This window comes from Mastigoproctus giganteus, chromosome 11 (genome assembly GCF_048544385.1).
Source record: "Mastigoproctus giganteus isolate SK-2022 chromosome 11, ASM4854438v1, whole genome shotgun sequence".
Classification (NCBI taxonomy): Eukaryota; Metazoa; Arthropoda; class Arachnida; order Uropygi; family Thelyphonidae; genus Mastigoproctus; species Mastigoproctus giganteus.
Genome location: NC_143585.1, coordinates 165,371,499 through 165,396,075, shown reverse-complemented (window position 1 = coordinate 165,396,075; position 24,577 = coordinate 165,371,499). Strand labels below are relative to the sequence as shown.

General features: G+C 39.1%; 1 protein-coding gene across 3 annotated transcripts in view; it reads left to right on the top strand.

Annotated features, from left to right (window-relative positions):
• The first annotated feature begins 2,918 nt into the window (after positions 1 to 2,918).
• LOC150078551 (prolactin-releasing peptide receptor-like) overlaps positions 2,919 to 24,577 on the top strand; it is a 387,330-nt gene continuing 365,671 nt past the window's right edge. For all 3 annotated transcript variants that reach the window (XM_090385524.1, XM_090385522.1, XM_090385523.1), the window contains exon 1: positions 2,919 to 3,104. In XM_090385524.1, coding sequence (XP_090241650.1) covers positions 2,986 to 3,104 — 119 coding nt within the window. In that variant the 5' untranslated portion in view covers positions 2,919 to 2,985. The remainder of the gene's footprint in view (positions 3,105 to 24,577) is intronic.

Below are 24,577 nucleotides of genomic sequence, written 5' to 3'. Positions count from 1 at the left end.
CATTGGACCAGCGTGGCAGATTATGGTCTATTTCCCTCAACATGAATTGTTGAGGAGGCTTCCATCCTGCAGTGGGTTGATAATGGCTGCAGTTTACTTTTTTTTTTTTTTATACCGATTTGGGATTTCTCCTCTTCACTGATGCTTCACTCGCCGGAAGTATTATTTCCATTACCCTCTTTTGATTCTCGTCTGTGTCCCCGTTCTGATTTGTTGCTTCCAGGTATTGTGCCGAAGCGGGCATTAAGACCTCTCTGAACCTTTCCCATTTCGCCCGGTGGATGGCCAAACGATTTAGTGTTTGTTTAGATATCGGGAGCCTATTTAACCCGAACGTGACTTTTCTCAATGATAAAAAGGTTCGCAATTGGTTTACACCTAGTTTATAGTCGTCATTTTGTTAACAGGGCACGGGTCAATGAATGAGAAATTATATGCATTAGGACTAAGTAACACGGACCTTTGTTTTTGCGTGGCCAGGGAAGGCTGGCGGCATATACTATATGATTATCGAATACATGACAATGCCAGAACAGCGATACGTGAAATTCTTGAGAGTATAGCTTCAGGAGAAGAAGCTATATTTTTAAGAGACTGTAGTAAGTTTCAGATGCTCCAGGCATTTGCTAAAGAATTATTTGAACTAAGGAAAAATATGATTCCAGTGATACGAGGTTGATCAAATCCATCTGGCTGGAGGCACCGAAGTGTTTTTATGCTGCCGTTCTTACTGGTTGCACAACTGTAAGATCTACTCTTTTCTTTATCTCTCTCTTCCCCCCTTGGTTTTCCCCTTTAACTTTTTGGTATATATATGTATGTTTGCGTATATATGCTAAAAACCAATTTATATATACAGGGTGATTCACTACAAATGCGACAAACTTGCAGGAGGTGTAGGGGGCACAAAGACGAATCGGAATCACATAGCATTGCAGGGTCCGAAATGCCTTCGTCATTTTCCATGCCTTACAACTTGCACAGACTGGATCTTTCTCCTTGTTTGGACATGTTTTATACTCAGATCCCCTGCCAGAGCAATGACCGCAGGTTGATTCTGTTTGCGTACACGTATGGATTGCGTGGCCGTATTAATAACGCCGAAAGCATTTCGAGGTTGCCACATGGACCCCGAATCGGTGACCCCCATTCAATGCAAATTCTATCTTGATTGTTTAGTTGCTGCGGGCCAGCTCTAGGACCCATTTTCTGGTGGGGTACCTGGGCTGCACCAGGATTTGCTATGTAATTGCTAGGGGTATCTCTCGGATTTCTGCTTATGATCTCTGTGGCTAACTGTTCCGGGATTAGGTCCTTGTTTATGTCAAAGACAATGGTAGCAGGTCCTCTCTTTTTTGTCAATTCTGCAGTCAAACCCAAGGTGGCAATTTTGGATTATCCATTGTCGTCTGTACGTCTACTTTTCCCTCTGTTTCAATAACGAGTCGTACATTCCTCGTTTTCCGGATGGACTTTTATCTTAGTAGCTTTGAGGTCATTCTTTAGTTCCTTCATAAAGGTTGTCTTTAATTCTTCACTGGTTCTCTCTTCCTGTGGCCACAGGCCTAAGCGCAACCAAGTTGGGTGTCTTCAAGAGAGGTTGCTTCCTTTTTCGGGGTCAGCTCTGAGTTTGTTTTCCCTGATTTTGATTACTATTCAGCATTTCGGCAAATGTGGAGCAGGCTATTGCATTTTATTGCCCTACAGTCATTATAAGCCTGCAGTCTCGCGGTGGCCTTTACATTCTCGAAATAGATCTTGAATAGGATAGTCTCAATACTCATATTGTAATAGATGGTCTTCGTGTTGATTTTTTTTATTGCACTACAAGACAACACTACAAACGGAACTATTATTTCTGCACTTCTCTGATCAATCAGTATTCTATTTGTACCTTCATCGTCATGAAAATACTAATATTTACAACGAGCAAAAGCACACATTAAATCACACGCTTTCACATCACGATAGACCCAAACATAAGGTGTATTGGTGCTTCCATCCATACCTTACAAATTTCCTCCGTACCCTGTTGCATAAAAAATCAGTCACTGCGTTAAAGGCGGTTTCATTAGTCACATAGAGCAATCGAATGCAATTACTTGTGTACATTGGTAAACAAAGGAAGGCCAGATTTTACTAGAAAACGTTTAGTATATAAATTTTTACCTATATATTATTGTACTAATTATTTGGACCCTTTTGCACTGAAACTCATGAAAGAACTAAAATATAAAAGAATGAGCATTCTATTATATTTTAGTTCACTATAAAGAAATAATAGCAAGAGAAATAAAAAAAAAAAAAAATGGTTTTCTGTGAAAGTAGACCTGAAGACCACAGAAAACTCAATTAACAGCAGAAACAGCCTTTAAGCGCTTGCTCTATTACTCATTTTTTGCTGAGATTCTCATTCTTGTACATTTTGTTCCTTTCGTGAGTTTAAGTACAATGGGATACAAAACAAAGCATAATGTACGATGCCACTACAGTTATAATTTTGAGCACTTCCGCTGTGTATTAGAGAAATCGCAGGCATTTTATTTCAAATGTACTTATGCAAGCGCATTCGAAATGTGCACATGCATCAAGAAGATCCAAACCTGAAAATAAAATAAAACTGATAATTATAAATGCTTTTATTGAACCGGTTTTCCAATTTCAGGCGTTCTAAATATTTTCATTAAAAACAAAAAAAAAAAGAGAAAAAAATGAACACATAATACGCGAAGTGAAATGAAGGCGAATCACATTCCGCTTTCTTGGTGGAGGCTTTCCACAAATCACTGTAGGCAGGTTGCTGTAATCTTCTGTCGGTAGACGCGACGCCATCATGTGAATAATGTGAGTACTGCGCAAGTGCGGCGCACATCGGCATAGCAAAATGCCGCGTCCTTGTAAGTACTGTAGTTAGTCGAAGCATATGGATGACGACTACGAAGCAGCACGCCGCTTCAGTTTACCAAGGATGCTGAACTGCTAAGGATGTTAGCTATAATCATATGGGTGAGCTCTTCAGTGGTCATTGTTATCAGGAGAATGTCCATGCACGTGACAACACCTTTGTTTCCTGCCTACGAAATGTGCCAATTTCAGGAGAAAAGGTTGGTAGTCACTATTTCTTGATACACTTTTAGGTTTCTATTTTCCGTAATTTTAACAAAGAGATTTGGTCCATTTTGTCATAAATTCCGATATTCAAACAGATACAATCAGCTTGCTATTTCTACATTCCCTTTGGTTTTGAGAACCGAAATACAGAAATACTAAACGTTGCATTACAGCTAATATGGACGATAATCGTTTTTATACTACCAATGTAGCAAGTAGTTACTTTTTATGAACAGAAAATGTTTCATAATTGCAAATTTTACACCTTACTACTTCAGGGCAATGAAGAAGCACAAAAATATACATTCAAGCCACATTGCGCAAAGAAGAATTATACGACATGGTTTTAAAGTATAAGACCAAACCACGATGCTAAAATGGCCGAGTAATTTAATACACGAGCTTTTAACACAGGTTTGGCTTAATTGGCGATGCTACTTCATCATTTATTGTAACAATCGAAAGATATCCTAAAATCCAAACTCTTTTTATTATATATTTATATTAAATTTATATTATATATATATAAAAATTTATATATTTGTCATAAGTGTATTCCATTTGTTAGAGCGAGGTATATGTGAATGTGTTCCAAAGTTCTAAAACATTGCAATGTAAACCGCCATTGAAAGAAACCTGAAGTTTATGAAAACATGAGAAGAAGTTGATGAAGGGGACGGTATATATCGTTAATGTTAATCAGTAATGTAAAGCGCATCAAATCATTTTCTTTCTTATATTTTATAAGAAAGAAAATGATTTGAGTCGTTGTAAACTGTCATTTATGCCCCAAATGTTAAGTTACCTCTAATTTCTGAAAACATCAATAGAAATATATGATATGGAAATAGTGTCTCGTGAAATAATAATACAATAGGTACATATTTAGCCCCAGGGGCTCACATCTGGTGAGTATGGGCTTGGCACACCCAGGGTCCTGAGCTGGATATCACCATTCTTCTCTTTCTTGGTGATTCCTTTCTACTTCTCTCTCTCTCTCTCTCTCTCTCTCTCTCTCTCTCTCTCTCTCTCTCTCTCTGGGTAACTCAGAATTTTTTTTTTGCCGGTGCAGCATAAGCCTCAGGCTTCCCTGCACCTTATGGTTAATAATAATACAATACAATGCAATTTATTTTTATCAAGAGAATTTGTTTACAATGAATGAACGTGTTAAGAAAAGTAAATTTCTTGACAACAAGTTGTAATTCTTCATTTACAACAGTTTTGTATACAAATTTGTTATCTAACAAAAAAGATAATGTAATCACAATACATAGTACATTCCGCCCTGCAAACTGAGATAGTAATTTATCTGCATAGCAATTCTAATCTACTGTATCATTGAGTATCAAAATTTTTCTTATTAAGAATTTTAATTTGGAGTTAGAATAACTTCTCCTGAGCCTGAAATCTACGCTAGCCAACAAGTTATTTATTATATTCATTATATGCCTATCTCCAAATCTAATTAGTACCCTAGAGTGAGGAAAAACAATTGCTTTTGGGTTCCTTAAATTATGTGAGACATTTCTCTGCAGATTCAACTCTTCAAAAATAGTGTTAAGATTTTTTAAGAATAGATTTAACTTCAGTTTTTGAACTGGATAAAGTATTTTATATATCAACAAAAATTGCCCTTTTTCAACAAAAAACAAAAAATAATAATATACAGACTAGTAATAATAATAATAATAATAATAAATATACAGACTAGTAATAATAATAATAATAATAATAATAATATACAGAATAATAATATAATATCTAGAGGATAATGACGTTATCCGCGCGATGATTATTTGATTAAATTTTTGTAAATGGGAGATGCCTTGCTGTTAAACCACGACTGTGAGTCATTTCTTTAAAATGACTCTTTAAATTAAATTAAAACTAATTTAATTTTAAAAAAATTGAAATTCGCACTTAGAATTTACACGCAGTACATATAAACGTCGGACGACTTCAGTTTGCATGTCATGTTAGCGGTATGCTGGAGTCACCTTAGCTTTTATGCTGTAGACAGTCAGATGTCAAACAGATGGTTGTTAAATGGTTTGAAATCATGTTCATTTTAAAAGTTTAAAGATATTTCTGTGCGAATTTTTTTATCCCTGATGGGCAGCGTTGTATGTTCTCTAATTAAAGAAGTGTGCTTTGCAGAGGAAATGGATCGCTACAATACTCTTACTATTTGAACTGCAGTGTCGTAACAAAATTATCCAAAAATTCTGAAAATTAGAATTGTACAAATTGAATGAATGGGTCCTTAAAATAATCTTTTTTTATATACCATGACAAGCTACGTTATCAGCATCCATCCATCTCGAAATCTTGTGCAATCGTCACTTTTAAAAATTGTTTAATAAAAAAAAAAAAAAAAAAGTTACAGCAGGTATCTATCTAGTTAAAAGGAACCTTGTATTAAATAATTGAACATTAAAAAAATGTAATATGCAATAATTAAACAATTTATATTACAAAGTTAGCCTGAAGAAAATTTTTTTAGAAATCTGGAAAATACCGTATTTGCTGTTGTATTGCATTAAAAGAGACAATCTGATGCACTGAAGATATACTTTTTTGCCCAGCTGTCTCCATTAAACTGGCCGTTACTTGTATGAGTGCATTTATAACCTAATACGTGCAGTGTAGTTTTTAATCTGTAATTAAAATCGATTTATCCGTTTATTTATCCTTACGTTATGGCAGGGGCGTCCAACCTTTTTTGACTAGGATCCAAAGGGGTAGTGCTGACCGTCGTCCTTAAAAACAGTTCCTTATCACTAATTACGTATTTTTTGAAATATAATTTAAATATATAAAAGAAGCAGATGTTAAATAAACTGTCCAACCTTCCAAGAATAGTAGTTTTTGAGGTATGAGGTGTATTGAGGGTATAGCGGCTCCTGGGATTTCTCCCATCTCCGCGAATGTTCTATGTATCAGTGAGAGTACCCTGTCAAAGCCAGAGATTTAGAAGTGTGGGGTCATGTGTAGTGTTATATGTTGTGCCCATTGTCTATAACAGATAATCGGTACGAATACCACTTTGCAAATTAAAGAGAGGGTCTTATGCTTCAGACCCCAGTCAGCCCGACTTAGTCGGGTGATCATGGCTGCGTATTTTCTTATTTTAACGGAAAGGTGCTTCAGGTGAGGTTATTTGTTTTTAGGAGCATTAGCAACTAAGGCCATATTTCTCCGGATATATGCGGTGGTCATTCCCTGACCTTTCCGCATCCTCCGTATTTGATGGTCATGGGCTCGAACCCCGGTCTAATCAAGAAGCGTGTGCTACGCACTTCTGCTCCTGCTCACCTGGCTACGGAGGCGCCTTCAGGTGAGGACGGAAGATGAGGTTTGCTTTACGTGGAGGCCTAGGTATTTAACTTTAGTATAACCGAATTGGTATGTTCTTGATCACTAGGCGTCTGCGAATTTGAAGCTTCCCTTTCAACAGGTTGGGCTTCGTTTTTTTCGTCTGAGATTGATAATTGGTACAGTAAGGCCCAATTCTGTAGCCAGTTATGTGTATTATATTCTCCCAGAGGGAACTACCGAAAGTGAGCAGGTGGCTCTGTCGGTTGAGAACCCGAAGGCTAGTTGTTAAAATGAAGTTCTCGAGTCGTTCACCATTTCTGGGCCCAGCTCTGTCGTGTGTTATGCTGTGCCTTAGGGCAGAGCGACAGTTGACGTTCATTCCAACCAGCAGCTTCACTCCTGGGAAAAGGCGGAGAGCAGTCTGGTTGAGCGATGTCACAACAGTGATGTCTTAACCTGGGTGACTATATACTGAGAGCAGGTAGACGGAGCAAAGAGGCGGCATGATCTGGGAACAAGCGGTGATAGAAGTACACAGTGATGCGATAATCTTGGTATTTCTGATAAATACTGCAGCCCATGGTGCTGTGTATAATTTTGTATGAGGTTGGATATCCAGCGACGCTACCCTTGAAGACATAGGGTTCTTGAAGCAAGAGCACCTCAATGTGCTGCTCTTGTGCTTTGTTTTTTAATTGGTGAGCGACCACTCTCGTTCATTGCGCATTAATTTTTAGTATTTTAATTTGTTGTTAAGTGGGTGTAGTGGCGTGCCTATTAATCATTTATCCTGGATTGCCATATACTTTTCACTTTTTTGTAGACTGCTCAGTTGGCGTCTCTTATTGAGTAGTCGTTAGGTGCTTTTGCTGTCTTGCAGTAGATGCAGAAAGTTGGCTGCTCCTTGGCAGGGTAGTCTTTAAACTCATGCCCTTTTTGTGAGCAGTGCCCACAGGTGGACTCTCGCCGATTTCATGTGTGGGACGTATGTTTAAAGTGCAGGCACCTATAATTCTGGGGAAATGGTGATGTGCTCCCGGTATCTATGTCTGCCCCAAGCAGCATAAACCCTATTTTGTGAGCCATTGATCTGCCACGCCCTCGATGACAACTGAACGATCCAGTTAACATTTCAAGCGTGTAGGCTGTATGGTTAGGCTCGTCCGGTATTCTGGTAGGTAAATCAACAATCTGTGCGAGGTCATTATTAATTCCAAAAATCTCAGCATCTCGACCTGCTGGGTCAGTGTGGCTAGACTACGGAAGAGAAATGGAGTTGTGAACATTAAGGAAAATTGCCTAACTGTTAGGAAAGTTCGACTGGAGAAAGTCAAGTTGCAGAGAGGAAGTCAAGGAGCTTCAAGTGATTAGTGGAGTTGGGAGAACGGTACAGACAACAGATGAATTTGACACAACGAGGTAGAGAGGATTTTAAGCCAGAAAAGATCAAAGAGAGGAGATTCCAAATTGCCAAGTTTCTGACAGGGAATATCAGAACGGACATCTGCACAAGTACCACCTTTCAGGCGAAAGGAATCATACGGCGAATAATTTCGGCAACTGAGTTGACCTGTAATTGAATCAACCGATAACTGAGATTCTCTCAGAAAAAGCACATGGGGTTTAGCAGACTGCAAGTGGAAATGGACATCGTTGAGATTAGAATTAAGACCACGTATATTTGTGAAATAAATTAGGAAGTGTTTGGGAGGTTACGAGATCTTTTCGGAGATAAGCTTACTCGGTTAGTTTGACAATTCGTGGTGTATTCAATAGTAAGAAAAAGTGTGGGGGGGGGGGGCTTGCTGTATTAAGTAATGCAATTTTTGGATATGGCGTACACATGGTGAGAATATACCCAGATCCTTCAAGTAACGTGTCCTCTACAATACCCCCCTCCATACACACTACTCGGAATTCCTCCAGTCACTATCTGGCAGGGTAGAGGTAGTAAGATTATACACTAGCTGATCTGGAAGCCTCCTAGTACACCGAACCGAACCAATAGGTTCGGTCCGGTGTACTAACTAGCGGCTGGCCTGCGAACACCGTTTTAGAGCTGTACCCTCGAAATGTAAGGAAGATTGGATCTCGCTATGACGTCCACCATAACTAGGGCTTACAATACCGAGATTTTGGGATCCCGTTCATTTTTTTCAGCATTTGAAATACCGGTATTGATTCAAAAATACCGGTTTTTCGTATGAATTAAATAAATAATAATTGTTTATGATTTATTCACATGAAGGTTATAAATCGACAACAATAAATCATTAATATTACAGAATTTTTAACAGAGGAATTGTTATACACAGTATAAATGCAACATAAACCTTAAAATGTCATGAAAATGTAAGACGTAAAATCTTACAAATCTCTTAGTAAGTATAGTGTGTGAAAGTAAGGTATTTTCGGATTAAGCTAGAAGTGTGGAAGTAAGAAATACGATAGCATCATTTGGGAAATATTTCCATTAGTGGGAGTGGGCCTGTTAGGGCACTTAAAGAATATGGTAAATAATGGCATGCCAGGTGTGGAAGGGTTAAAATTAAAATCTTCTGAACAATAGTTTAATCCCTCTATTACACCGCTATTTGAGGATGCGACACTTAGCACATTTTGGGAAAGGGTTTCGGTATGGAGCAGTTCAAAGGTATTTGGTCAACAGGTGATCTGGAAATGAAAGGTCAACAGGTTTTCAAAAGTCAATAAGTGATCTGTAAATGAAACATGAAAGCTTTTCGTTGTGTAGGACAAATATTCTGTTTTTGCTGTTTTTCCCACCAAAGGAAAAAGAGTGAGTTTAAAGAATAACACCGTGATTTTTTTTTTTTTTTTTTTTTTTTTTTTTTTGATAGCGCATCGGCTTCTGTGGCCATATTGCGCCTCCCAAGGTTTATGCATTTTTTACTCTGATCCAAGTCCGAGGCGGGATTCGAACCCGCGATCTTTTGGGTTGCCAGGCAGGCACTTTACCCACCCGGTTATCCCGGGCGGCACACCGTGATTGGATCAGGTTTAAATTAGATAGGCGAAGATAACGTAAATGCGTGCAAACCCCTCTGTACAAGGAACGATTGTAACTTGCAATAAACTGAATAAATAAATAAATGAGAAGGAAATAAATAAGGTTTTTGCGCCAAAAGATGGAGTTGTGATTGCTGTTCGGAGGTGTTGCAAACTTGCAGTGGTAGACACCCTGTACAGCAGTTCCGCTGTACAGGGTGTCTCAAAAGTATTGGTACAAACGTTTAGGAGAGGTAGGTGACATATAAAGGAATGTGAGTCGCATAGGAACCCATAACCGGAAACGTCACCGTAAGTCGGTTGACGGCGCGGTAGTCGCCGCACGAAGAGCATACGAACTGTGAGCTGGCAGACATGCACCTAGTGTATGGATTAGCAGAGGGAAATGAACGAACTGCTCAACAAATTTATGGAGAACGCTTTCCAGACAGACATGTACCGGACCACCGTTTGTTTGCGCGTGTGCATCAAAATATGTGCGATTATGGGTCATTTAGAGGTAACAGGAGTAGTGCGGGCAGACCACGTTCGACGCGAACTCCCGCCATTGGAGAAAGTGTGTTGAATGCCGTCCAGAATAATCCTACTACCAGCACACGTGCCGTTGCCTCTGCCTTAGGAGTCTCGTTGCAGTGTACGGCGTGTCTAGCACGACGATTCCTTACACCCCTTTCATCTCCAAAGGGTTCAGTTACTGCTCCCCAAAGATCATACTGCACGTGTGGCTTTTGCGCAGTGGTTTCTCCAAGAAAGTGCTCAAGGCTTGAATTTTCCAGCCTATTTTTTGTTCACGGATGAGGCTTATTCAATCAGCACAATGCACATGTGTGGGCTCACAATAACCCACACGGTGTGCGCCGCCATGCGGCACAACATCGCTTCGCAATAAATGTGTGAGCAGGTATGGTCGGTGACTGCTAAGTTGGCCCATACCTGTTATCATCCCGCATGAACTCCGCTAAATATCGGATCTTTCTTGAACAAGTTCTACCAGGGTTACTTGACGATGTTCCAGCAAATGTGAGACGCAACATTTGGTTTCAACATGACGGGGCGCCTGCCCATTATGGAAGATGTGCTCGTGACCATTTGAACAGGCGTTTTGGGCGTCGATGGATTGGCCGTGGCGGACCCGTTGCATGGCCCCCACGCTCACCTGATTTATCGAACCTTGATTTCTTTCTGTGGGGGAGGCACAAATCTATCGTGTATGAATCGCCTGTGGAGACGGAAATGGATCTCGTGGCGAGACTCGTCTGCGCTTCTGTTACTGTCAAAGAAACTCCAGGTGTTTTCGACTTTGTCCGTCAATCCACGCTGCGTCGGTGTCACGCATGCATCGCGTCTCATGGTGGAACCTTCGAGCATCTGTTGTTCCATCATCATTAAATGCATCCATCTCGTACTATATTGTTAATATTATGTCAAATAAATGTTTGCCACTAATTACTGACTTGTGTCATTTCTGCTTCTTGTGCCTCTGCTACTACTTTCCCGTGACGTTTCCGGTTATGGGTTCCTATGCGATTCACATTCCTTTAGATGTTACCTACCTCCCCTAAACGTTTGTACCGATATTTTTGAGACACCCTGTATAGTGAAGAGTTCCGCTGGGCATGTTCTTGTCGTAGAAGTTATTACGGAAGTTGAATAACAAGCCAGTCATATTATTATTATTATTATTATTATCCGTTTATTTCCATAAGGAAACCACCCCGGGACGGCAAAGTGCCAGGAGGGTGCTAAGTACATATCAGGGTACGAGATACTACGTGCAGTGGGTTACATATACTGAACACGTAGTCTCGTCCCGAAATATTATATACACATTTTATGTTTAATATATGTAGTATTTACACATTGATGATTCTGTACATACATTATACAACTGATATATTTACAATTCACTAATAATTCCATCTATAAATTACATATTTACATAACTGTTACAGAAGGTATATTTTTACAATCAACAAATTATTATTGTTCTGAAAGCAGAAAGTTTCTCTTTTACTCTAAATTCTTTGGTACTTTGCAGCCGATTCATATTTTGGTAAGTCTATACGAATCCTGGAAGATCTCTTTCCGGTATGTTGCATCCTCACACAGTTTTTCGGCATCTATGTGTAGTGAGTTAAATATTTTCGATGCATTTGATGGGAAGAATCTTTGCAGGCTACTAAGATTGTTCAGGACTGGACGCAGTGGATTATTTACTTCCCCGCAACGTCTAGCAGTGGCACGCGGTTTGACTAGAATATTATCCAGGACTGGAGCATCCACTCTGCCTGTGAGCATTTGTGCGAGAGTGTGTATGTTCCTGTTAATTGTCCGCTGCATCCAGGGTGTGATGTTAAGGTTTGAGTATAGAATGGCCCTTGAGATAGTAAAAGGGTGGCCAGCAATTCTGTTAAGCCATCGCAAGAACCAGTACTCGATCCCAAGGACGGACTTATAATGTGAATCTGGAGCTGAAGACCAGATTTGCGAGGCATACATTGCAATTGGCAGGACACACATTAAAATGTACTTGGTCGCTAGCTGAGGATCCCTAATTCCTACCAGTTCCTGTCTAGTAGCCCATAAAGCGGCGAATATTTTTGTCTTCATATGGGCGAAGTGTTGAGCAAAGGTGAGTCTGTCATCCCACTTAAGACCCAGGTCCAGGTGAGAGTGCACTTTTACCACATTAGACCCGTTCACAGAGATCGAGATGTCATTTTTATTCTGCTTGCAAGTTATGGTCATTTGGGCAGACTTCTGCGCATTAATACGGAGCCCGATGCAATCCAGGTAGCTCTCAAATTCTCTGATTGTGCTATTTGCCATCTGACAAATACCTTCTGCTGATTCATGGTCTTTGGAAGTGATGAAGAATTTTACATCGTCAGCATATGTTATAAAATTGTAGTACCGTGCAAGAAACGGCTCCAGGGCGGCCGCGAAAAGAGTAGCCGAAAGAACTCCCCCTTGTGGCACTCCTCGCGAGATGGTAAAGCAAGATTGTAGCTTTTGGTGCTTAACAATAAGTTTTCTATGTTCTAGCAGGCTGGTTATTATAGTTAACAAATTTCCTCTTACATTAAAATAATTCTTTAAAATCGCAATGAGCGCTGGAATTGAGACGTTGTCGTAGGCTGCGGAGATATCCAAAAAAATAATATCAATTTGCTCCTTCTCATTTAGTGCTCTCTGCACGCGAAAAAGGGTTTCCAGTAAGTTTGTTATTGTTGATCTACCTGAAATAACTGAGTGCAAATGCGGTGGTCTATGGCTGAAGCAGTGTTGATTGATGGTGGGAAGCAGTGCTTTTTCGAATACCTTCTGTAGGGTGCAGCTGACAGAAATTGGTCTGTAATCCTTAGCCAATTTTGGGTGTTTAATCTTTGGTATTGGGGTTACAATGTAATTTTTCCAGGCTTGCGGGAAAGCTCCTGACCTGATGATTTCCTGATAGATGTGCAGTAATAGATCTATTATAAATGGGCTACTTATCTTAAGGATGAACATTGGAAATTTGTCTGGTCCAACAGTGGCCTTATTGGGCAGATCGTTGATTGCTTTCATTACGCTCTCTTTGGTGATTTGTATTTCACTCAAAGGAGGTCTTGTTGGTTCCTCTATTGCCGAATGGTTTCGCTTGTGCCCTGGCTTCCCCTTTTGCTGTGGTAATTTCCTTCAGTAATATCAGATAATTGTTCCAGAAATAAGATAGTAGTGAAAGAGCTATACGGTAAATTTCAAATAAGAAGATAGACTTCAAGGCACTTGGTAGAGCGAATCCGGAAAAATCCCACCGTGAAAGAGAAGGAACATAAGTCCTTTGAACTGTGTTGTATTGGAAAGGATGCTTAGATAAAACTGTAATTATTTTCAAGTAAGGATGAAGTTCGAGAAATTACGAGAAATTTACAGAAATGTTTAGTATTGAGTTGGTTTATTGGTTGAAGTTTTAAAGAAAATTTATATATTGCAGTTAAGAGATATACATATAGGGAATTGTTAGTACAGTATTCTATTCAGTACGCTTATGGATTGCTGTTATGAAGGGAAATGATATTGCTGATTAAGAGAAATATGAGGAAGTGATTAAGACTGAATTAGTTTAGTGTTTGCGGCTGTAGAGAGAGTTCATATTGTTAATTGAAAGAAATGTTATGGAAATGATAGCATGTATTAACAGATTAAATGAGAACGGCTTATGTATATACTTGTAAGTAGCTTTGTATGATAAATGACTTTTGTTTTATAATATTTGTGTCATTGCTCATGAGAAATTGACAGCTCACATAATATATATACATATTATAGTAAAAGTATAATATGTACTATATAAGATACTGAATATGTATATAATCATAACAGTATACGACGAGCCATAAGGCCAATAACTTATAAAGACTAAGAAAACCTATGAAGGTCTACAATGCCATACCCTGGAAATAAACATATAATTAGTAATAATATATAATTCTATAATACAATAATGATTATGTAGCTAATTATTGATAAATAAATAAATAAATTTTCATTTATTGCAACTACAGCAAGCCCATCACAGCACTAGGCTAGGGGCATTAATTCAGTACAAAGGAGACAAATATATATATATAAAATTACATAGCATATTCTATATATACATTAACAACGAATATGAATTATAATGATCAAAAATATATATTGCAGAACATCACATTTGGCTCTGGATGTAGTTACTGGGTTGTAGGTAGGCAGCTGTTTGTATTTCTCATAATTTGTTTGGAAATGAGACTCCTGTAGGCTTCAGAGTTGAGCAACCTCTTACAATCAATGTTGTGATAATTTATGAGGTGAAGGGATGCATTGGGGAACATCCTGTCCATTTGTTTTAGTCTGGAGAGTTTGGATTTGAATTGTTGTTGGTTTCTTGAGTTTTCTCTGTTGGTGGGAGCTATTATGTTGGCCAGGTTTGGTGAACTGGATGCAGAAGTAATTAACTTAGCAAGAAGCATGACTCCAGACTCGTTGATCATCTGTTGCAGAGGCTTTGTTTTTAAGTTTTTGTAAAGCTGTTGCCTGGATATTGTACGGGGAAAACGAAGTTTATTGTTCAGCCATCTAAGAACCCAATACTCTAGGGAAAGGAATTTTTTTACGGTAAATTGAGGAGCGCCAGACCAGATTTCGGAGGCATAAGACAGAATGGGAAAAATGCATCTCTGAACATGGTTAATGACTGTTTTTCTATCTTGAATCGCCGCTGTTTCTTGCTTGATCAGCCATCTTGATTTTTGAATTTTTTTAGCAACATATACATAATGAGAATTAAATGAAAGATTTTTGTCAAAAACAACTCCTAGGTCTTTGTGAGCAAATACGTAGGGAATTGAAACATTTGAAATTTTAATTTCTATGTGGTTTGGTTGTTTCTGTAAGGAATAAGTTACTTGAGCAGATTTGTTTGTATTTATAGTGAGATTGAGATTCTTCAGATATTTGATAATTCCGCACATCTGTAAATTCGCATCATGGCTAACCTTGGAAATGTCATCACAAGATTTGGAAATAATAAACAACTTTAAATCATCGGCATAAGACAGCAGATTTGGATTTTCTTGTAGGAGTGGTTGTAGAGATGCTGAAAATATGACACTGGAGAGAACACCTCCTTGAGGGATGCCTGTTGCGGTTGTGACGAGAATATTATCAGTATTAGTGGGGAAGATGAGATTTCTGTGATTGAGGCTGTACTGAAGATAGGATATAACCATTGTATCAATGGGGAAATGATTTTTTAGTATTTCAATGGCTTTCTTGTGATCAATGTTGTCGAAAGCACCTTTGATGTCTAAGTAAAAGACATCGCATTGTGCTTTATCCTGAAACGCAGTTTGGATGCGCACAATGGTGTCAGCTAGGCTTGTTATTGTAGAGCGCCCTGTAGGACCAAAATGCATGTTGTCGGGTGCATTAGCAAAGATCGCATCCCGAAGATATGGCAGCATGATCTTATCTATAATCTTAGCGATTACTGACGATACAGCAATTGGACGATAGTTTATATGGTTATTATTGCTAGCCTGTTTTGGAATCAGGGTAATTCTAAAAGTCTTCCATAATCTTGGAAGGAATGGCTGGGAGATGCAACTGGAAATAATATGAACTAGAGAATCAATGATGAATGCACTGGACAATTTAATAATAAAACTAGGGATGCCGTCAGGGCCTTCACTACTATCAATTCGTAGTTTGTTAATAATTTTCTGAACTGTATCCTTGTTTACAAGTTGGTTGATTAGCAGAGCTTGATTAGGAAGCATTTCATGTTGAACGCTATTTGCGTGTTTATAAGAATCGAATTCTTTAAATTTGTTTTGATTATCTTCATTGCAGATGTCAAAATTGCATGTTTCCATATTGAATTTTATCCATTCCAAAGTCTGGTCATGCTGCAAGGTAGCTCTTGTTTTTGAAGAGAGTGCTCTTTTATTATGCTTGAGCCTGGACATTAAGTAATTTTTGTACGCCTGAATTTTTTTGAGCTGAAACAGTGCTCTGCTCTTTTTATACTTTATGTATGTTGATGAAGTTCCGTACTTCTTCCACTGCCTGTGGCATTTTTGTTTCCTTTTAAAGTATGGTTTTAGATGAGATCTGAACCACGGTTTGGATTGAGAAGAAACTCTTACAAGTTTGGATGCTGACTCTGTTTTTACTTGATTTAACCATTTTATTAATAGAAACGTGGCGTCCTGAATAGGTATATTTTTAAGAGAATCCCATGGATAGTATTTTAAGAGCTGCAAAAACTTTTCTTTCTGAAGGAATTTAATCGGTGATATTCTTTTAGTGCTTTCTAGAGGGGGGCGAGGATTCCCACAGCAAATTGTTGCTTGAAATTCTATACTTTTGTGGTCAGATCTAAATGTAATGTTGCTACTACACTTTTCTTGAAGTTTGAGATTGGAGTAAACTAGATCGAGCGCTTGATTACCTCTTGTAGCAGGGACGTTGATATTTTTAGCTCCTAGAACTAATAAGGAGTCGGACAGCAACTTCATTTGTAAATTATATTTGGGCAAGGGGAGATTAAAGTCGCCCATTATAATTATGTTAGCTTGAGACTTATGAACAGTGATTATCCAGGTTATTACTTCGTTAATAATATCATCAGTAGGTCCAGGCGGAATATAAATATTATATATTTGAAGTAGTGAATTTTTAACTTGGATCAGAAGAGAAATTCCTTCAAAGTTGTAAGAACAGGTGTTGTAGGTGTTAATAACTTTAATGTTGGATTTTAAAATAATTGCTGATCCTCCACCTCTTCGATTAATCCTAGATGTCATGTATGGAGTGTAGTTTAGATTTTTCGGCAGTAGAAAAACATCCTGAAGAGGTTCCTGCATCCATGTTTCAACTAAACAAATTATGTCATGAGTTTCTCCAACCAAAAGTGCTATAAGCGTAGACAGTTTATTTTTTACGCTTCTTACATTCTGTAGAAAAATGTTGGGTTTAACATAGGTGTTAGAAGGATGTTCGCAAGCATTAGGAGGAAGGATAAATGATGGACTATGATGCGAACCCGGACTGGTATTCTCTAGTTATGCAGACAGCTCAACAGATTGAGAGTTAGACGTTAACTCCTCATTGAAGTTGTTGACAGAACCTAGAACAGTTCCATAAAATGGCATGACTAGTAGACCATTCGGCCAGATATCAGGATTTAGATACTTTTGAAGGTCACAATCCTTTAGTTCAATTCTGAAAGATGCGTAAGTTGGATGTTTGGTTTTTAGCTTGAAAGCACTACCCGGAATTTCCAGCTCCAATAGTAGCTGATCCATCTGCTGGGAGGTAGTATTGGGATCTAGTCTGCTGACAAAAATATTATTACTTTTAAACATCCGACGATTTTTATTTCTAATTTTAATACAAGACTGCGTATTTTTTGTTCCTATTATGCTACTATATTTGTTTCTTCTGCGTGGAACCTTGAAACTTGAGGAGTTTGAAGGCAAGCTATTATGGGTAGGCACTTCAGGATTAGGAATAGATGGATAATTTTGACAGTGCACGTACATACTGCCAGGTTTCTGTTGATTTCTAATTGTGGTGGGTATCAGTTGCAAGCTTGTGTCAACAATACGTTGCGAAGATACACGATTCTGCCCTCTGAGAGAATGAGAGATAGAACTAGATCTGATAGATGGCGCTGCTATTGTTTCTGGAACAAATACTTTAGCATCTGGTCTGAGGACTGGATCTGCAGCAACTTGATGAACATAAGAAGGGCAAGGTATTGGAGGGCTCTCAACCATTGCCTTTAGCTCAAGAAGCATGTGGTAGAATTTGCATTGTTGGTCTTCTATTCGGAAAAGATGCTGCTTAATATCATCATTCTCTCTAAGTTGTTTTCTCAACATTTCTTCCAGGGTAACAACTGAGATTTCTTTGCTCGGGGATATTGTAGGCAGGGGGAGCGGGTAAGAAATGTCCTCAGTCTGTGTGGTGGCATCTAAGCTTGACTTCCTTGAATGGTGAAAAGGCTTCGGAGATGGTAATACATTGACAAAAGGAGATGAAAGATTTTTAGAGCTGCATGGGAGATCGGCATTTGTTGGAGTATTCTGACAGTTTAGCTTATGTTGACTAGGAGACTGTAAATTTGAGCTTTCATTGTTGGCTTTTTTACAGGAAGGACATCTCCAATTATTTTTTAAAGCACTTGATGACTTCGAAAAATTTTTAATTAATGAACAAAAATCACAGTTAATGATACTGCAACCTTTACAGATAACCCAATTACGAACTGTTTTTTGACATCCATTGCATGAGACTGCTTCTTTAGGTGCCATACTGAAGATTTAAAAAAATGACTGAGTGCCAGTAAATAGAAAATACAAACAAGCAGGTGTTCCGTTATCGACACAGCAGGGTACTGTAGCGAAGAGTTAGAATGTCTGAGTAGCTGGACTACAGGTGAGATTGACGTAGGTGTGGCTAACGGAAAAATTGCTGGAGGGCTACAGGACTTGACCCAAAGCAGGGACAATGCCAAGGTCACAAACGGTTTTATGACAAAGAAGGCACTACTTTCAACGGTCAACCAGCGTTTCTGTATGTAGCTACGCTAAGCAAAGGCTAGCGATAACGTTGCACACTATAAATTTAAATCTGAAATAAACAGTACTTATCTTTACGAAGTCTTCATAAAAACCATTCAAGCTGCTCAATATTCATCTAAGGAACATGTCGGTGCACCACTTTACAAAAATTCCATTTAAAAAGCACTTATAAATTATTATAAAGCAGGAGCTAAATTACAGACGTCTAAGACCTAGGATATATAGGTACATTCAAAGGAACTTTTTATAGGGCTAATCCCTTTCAATATATCCCGCCAATAATTAACTGAGCTATCTGCCTGTTTAACAATGTCCATTGAATAAACATAAACATAAAGGCTAATTTGTTTATAATTTAAATTTAGCAGCAAACAGGCAAGATAACAGTTAACTCAACAGATAACTTCGAAATTAATATATAGAAAATGGAGGGCCAATCATAATTTTCATTTGATTTATATTTATGCAAAAGAGAGGTTCTGCTGACATAAGGCATTAGGGATAAGTATAGTAATAGTACCTCAATCTCCCTCGAATTGCTCTAATAGATCTTGAGGTATGAAAAATTAGGGTTAGATAGTAAAAATAAAGTGAAAATAAAGCGAAGAAAAAAGTGAAAATAAAGCGAAAAAAAAAGTGAAAATAAAGAAAACAGCTTTATATAATTTTCGGTGCGTTTATTTATATATCCTAAGTACATTTATATAATTGTACTTAGGATATATACCGGGAGCGTAACTGCCCGACCCTTTAGTAAGGGTTCCTGGTATATCTACAAGAGGACACCAGATGGTGTTTAATAGATAAAGATAATGATGAAATATAGAAAAATAAGGAAATAAAGGAATGGCTAATTCCAAATTCCTAAATATTAGCTGATTTTATAATAAATTATAGACAATCTTTACGGATCCGTTTAATTAACCTATTACTACCACAGGGCATATGTTCTAGGCTGAACAGATAATTAAGAATAGTTATTATAATTGATGTATTGAAGGAAAGTTGGAGAACAGTTGTTGGGAAAAACATCAGGAAAGGATGTGCCGGAGGGAAAGGAGGGCTTGGTGGTGAAATGAGGAAGTATAATCGGTGATAAAACAAAAGAAGGAGATGAAGAAAAAATGGGATTTAACAGGTAGCCAGGAAGATAAAGAAGCATATAAATTAGCAAATAAGGAGGCAAAAAGGGCTGTGGCAAAAGCAAAGGCGAGGGCAATGGACGAGGCCTATTGGGAACTGGAAAGGAAAGATGGAGATAAGCAATTGATGAGAATAGCTAAAGCGAGAGACAAGGTATCAAAGGACTTCTCATCAATAAAACAGTTAAAGATGAGAGGGAAGTGGTTATACAGGACCAGGAGAAGGTTAAGGAAAGGCGGAAAGACTATTTTAAGAAGTTATTAAATGAGGAAAACCCAAGAGCATTATGCCAGGATGTAGAGACGAATGAAAGAGTAGTCGAGGGCATAAGCAGGAAAGAAGTGGAAAGCGCACTCAGAAAAATGAAGAGGGGAAAAACAGTAGGTGTTGATCAGATCCAGTAGAGGTATGGAGAAGTCTGGGAGAAGAAGGGATCGATATCCTATGGGACGTTATGGAAAAACTGTGGCAACAGGAGAGGATACCCGATGAGTAGAGGGAAAGTATACTTGTGACAGTGTATAAAGGAAACGGTGACGTGCAGAAATGTGGGAACTTCAGGGGAATAAAGTTAATGTCTCATTTGATGAAGATCTGGGAAAAAAAGGCAGGAGACCGAAATAGGAAAGGAACAGATTGGTTTCTTGCCGGAAAGAGGAACAACAGATGCGGTCTTTGCTTTAAGGCAGGTGACGGAAAGATGCAGGGAGATGAAGTAGAGTTGGCACATGGAAAAAGCATATGATAGAGTGCCCAGACAAGAGGTATGGAGATTCATGAGAGAGAAGAGTGCATTAGAAAAGTACGTAAGGCTAGTGAAGGAAATGTGCGAGGGACCGGTGACTAAGATTAAGAGTAGTGTAGGTATGACTGAGGGTTTGGTTCTCTGTAGAAGTTGGACTGTACCAGGGATATTGGTCCTTGAGGTTGTCACAGACATTCTCTCAGATATGCCAGACAAGCTGTACTTGCTACCTGGGAGTCTAAAATGCTGATGGAACTGATATCCGGGTGACACTCAAGTCATGTGGATCCGATTTCGGCGAAGTTCGGACGGTCTGTGACAGCCAAATCCTCTGTTTGCACCTTCACGATGGTGGGACTGTTAGTAATCCTGGGTATAACCTCCATGCACAAGTACATGGTGGGTGACTACCATGTACTTGTGCATGTATCGTGTGAGCCAACGTAAGCAGGGGTCGAGGTGTGGTGTCCACACCACATGGAGGAACGCCACCCCTCTATGTTACCATAGTACTAGGTGGTAGATGACTCTACTAGGTGGTAGATGACGCTCATCAACCGGTGAAATACCACCAATTTGCTTATTGGAGGCTTGAAGTGGTGGAACCCATGTTTAGTCCCTAGAGCTAAGTTCCGGTCAACCCTTCCCTATCTCTTCCATCATGCAGTATGATTGAAGACTTTTGAGGTTATGATGAACGTCGTGTCGAGACCCAATGTTCCTTACATTTCGAGGGTACAGCTCTAAAACGATGTTCGCAGACCGGCCGCTAGTTAGTATACAGGACTGAAACCATTGGTAACTCTCTAGGAGACTTTCAGATCAGCTAGTGTATAATCTTGCTACCTCTACTCTGCAGATAGTGACTGGAGGGAGTCCAAGTAGTGTGTATGCGGGGAGCATCGTCGAGGCCACGTTATGTAAAGGATCTGCTAACATTCTTACCACGTGTACGCCATATCCAAAAATTTCATTACTTCATACAGCATGTCCCACCCACTTTTTCTTGCTATTGAATATACCATGAATTGTCAAACTAATAGAGCAAGCTTATCTGCCAAAAGATCTAAACCTCCCAAGGACTTCCTAATTCATTTCACAAATATACGTGGTCTCAATTCTAATCTCAACGATGTCCATTTCCAATTGCAGACGGCCAAACCCCATGTACTTTTTCTGAGAGAATCTCAGTTATCGGTTGATTCAACTACTGCTCATCTCAGATGCCCAAATTATTCGATGTATGATTCCTTTCGCCTCAAAGGTGGTACTTGTGCAGGTCCGTTCTGATATTCCCTGTCAGAAACTTGGCAATTTGGAATCTCCTCTCTTTGATCTTCTCTGGCTTAAAATCCTCTCTACCTCGTTGTGTCAAATTCATCTGTTGTCTCTACCGTTCTCTCAACTCCACTAATCACTTGGAGCTCTTTGACTTCCTCTCTTTGCAACTTGACTTTCGCAAGTCCAACTTTCCTAACAGTGAGGTAATTTTCCTTGGTGATTTTAATGTTCACAACTGCAGCTGGCTTCCGTTTTCTAGTCACACCGACCCAGCAAGTCGAGATGCTGAGGCTTTTGCATTTGCTAATTACCTAGCACAGATTGTTCATTTACCTACAAGAATACCGGACAATCCTAATCATACAGCCAATACGCTTGATCTTTTTCTCACAAACAACCCTTCTAAGTACCCGGTCGAAGTTAGAGATCCTTTAAGCACTTCAGATAACAACTTGGTGATTATCTCTCCTCCAATGGAACCTTTATCTCATGGCTATTCCCAACCTCGTGTTGTTTGACATTACAAGAATGCAAAATGGGCTGACCTGCGAGACTTCTTTTCTTCTTTTCCTTGGTCGGATTACTGTTTCAGAACTTCTGATGTCAACGTTTGCTCAGATCATATAAGTGAAATTATTCTTGCAGGAATAATGCAGATGGTTCTATAGTCATTTCAGCCAAGGATAAAGCTGAGCTGCTAGCATCCCATTTTTCTTCCAGCTCATGTATTAATGTTCTTGGTAAAACACCTCCCACCATTCCCAACACGCTCCATTCAATGCCTCCTGTGGTCTTCCGTCAAAATGATATCAGAAGGATTTTGATGAAAGAAAGCTCCAAGTCCTGATGGTATTTCTCCACTTGTTCTCGAAACCTGTGCTCCTGAACTTAATCCTATTCTTTGCCGCCTTTTTTTCACTTTCTTATTCCAAAGGTGTTTTTCCTTATGCTTGAAAATTTGCTCATATCCAGCCAGTTCCTAAAAAGGGTGACAAATCACTCCCATCCAATTATCGTCCCATTGCAGTTACTTGTACTCTTTTTAAAGTAATGGAGAAATCAATTAACCGCCAAATCTTAAACTACCTAGAAACCTTCCGTCTGATCAACGATCGCCATTATGGATTCCGTCAGTGTCGATCCACTGGTGATATTCTGGCTTATGTTACCCATTTATGGATTAATTCAATGGAAAGGTTCGGTGAAACCCAAGTAGTTGCTCTTTACATCTCAAAGGCTTTCGATCGTGTTTGGCATAAAGGTCTTCTAAACAAGCTTCCATCCTATGGTTTGCCAACTGTTTTTATTAATTGGTTATCCAGTTTTCTCTCTGAACGCTCACTGAGGGTGATGGTAGATGGCTCTTCTAACTTCTCCACTAATGCCGGTGTCCCCCAAGGTTCAGTTCTTTCCCCCACTCTTTTCCTCTTGTATATTAATGACCTTCTTCCATTGTCTTTAAATCCTATCCATAGGTTTGCCGATGATAGCACATTGCATTCCACTTTCCATTTTGAGGAACCTTGTCCTGCTCAATCAGCTTCAACTTCTCGAAAATCTGCTACCAATTCCTTAAATTCCGATCTTCAGGTAATTCTCCAGTGGGGCAAAGACAACTTAGTTGATTTCAACCCTTCTAAAACTCAGTCTTGTGTTATATCTCGCAAAAAGGATTCTTCTGCTCCTACGATTATCTTTAGTGACACTCCGATTTCTAGGCAAAATGATATATCTCTTCTGGGGATTTACCTGACTTCTAATCTCTGTTGGCACAAGCACATGACAAATATTGGTTCATCTGCATCTAAAAAACCTGGCTTTCTCTTTCGCCCTCGGCGTTACTTTTCTTCCAAACAGCTGCTCACTCTATATAAATCGCAAATCAGCCCTGCCATGGAATATTGTTCCCACATCTGGGGTGATGCCCCCAAAACCTCTCTCAGGCTTCTTGATTCCATTGAGAAGAGGGCAGTTAGGTTATTTGATGACTCAGATCTAACAGAGTCTCTCCACTCGGTTTCTCACAGACGTACTGTTTCTGCTTCATGCCTCTTCTACAGATACTTCCATGGGCACTGTTCTTCTGAATTGGTTTCTATAATTCCCGCTCTCTCTTTCAAAACAGTGCGAACACGTTTCGCTACCAGCCAACATCCATTTACTGTCCAACTTCAAACCCACAGAACCAACTTTTCATCTTCCTCATTTATTCATTCAACTGCCATTTTCTGGAACAACCTTCCTTCATACGTATTTCCTGAAAATTACAGTCTACAGAAGTTCAAGTCCAATGTCAACAAATATATTCTTTCGTCTTCTCAACCTTCAACCCAAGCGCGGTACTAAGTAGGTTCTAATACCTCTCGTGTTTAGGGTTCACATAAAAAAAAAAAAAAAAAAAAAAAAAGGGATCAGCTCTTAGCCCATATCTGTTTGATCTCCAAATGGATGTGTTGGCGGGAGAAGTGAAGTGTAGAGCACCATGGAGCATGTTGTTCCCGGATGATATCGTACTGTGCGAACCATCTCAAGGAAAGGTAGAGAAAAAATTGGAGGAATGCGTTGGAAGAGAGAGGCATGAGACTAAGTAGAACAAAGACAGAATATATGGTATTGGATGGAGAAGATGAGAGATCTATAAAACTGCAGGAGGAAAATTTACAATCAATTTCGAAATTTAAGTATCTGGGATCGAACGTTGTGAGGGATGGAGGATTGAGTGCAGAAATACAGCATAGAGTGCAATATGCATGGTTGAACTGCAGAAAGATGAGTGGGGTGCTGTGGGATAAGAAAGTAAATTGTAGAATGAAGGGAAGAGTGTATAGAACTGTGGTTA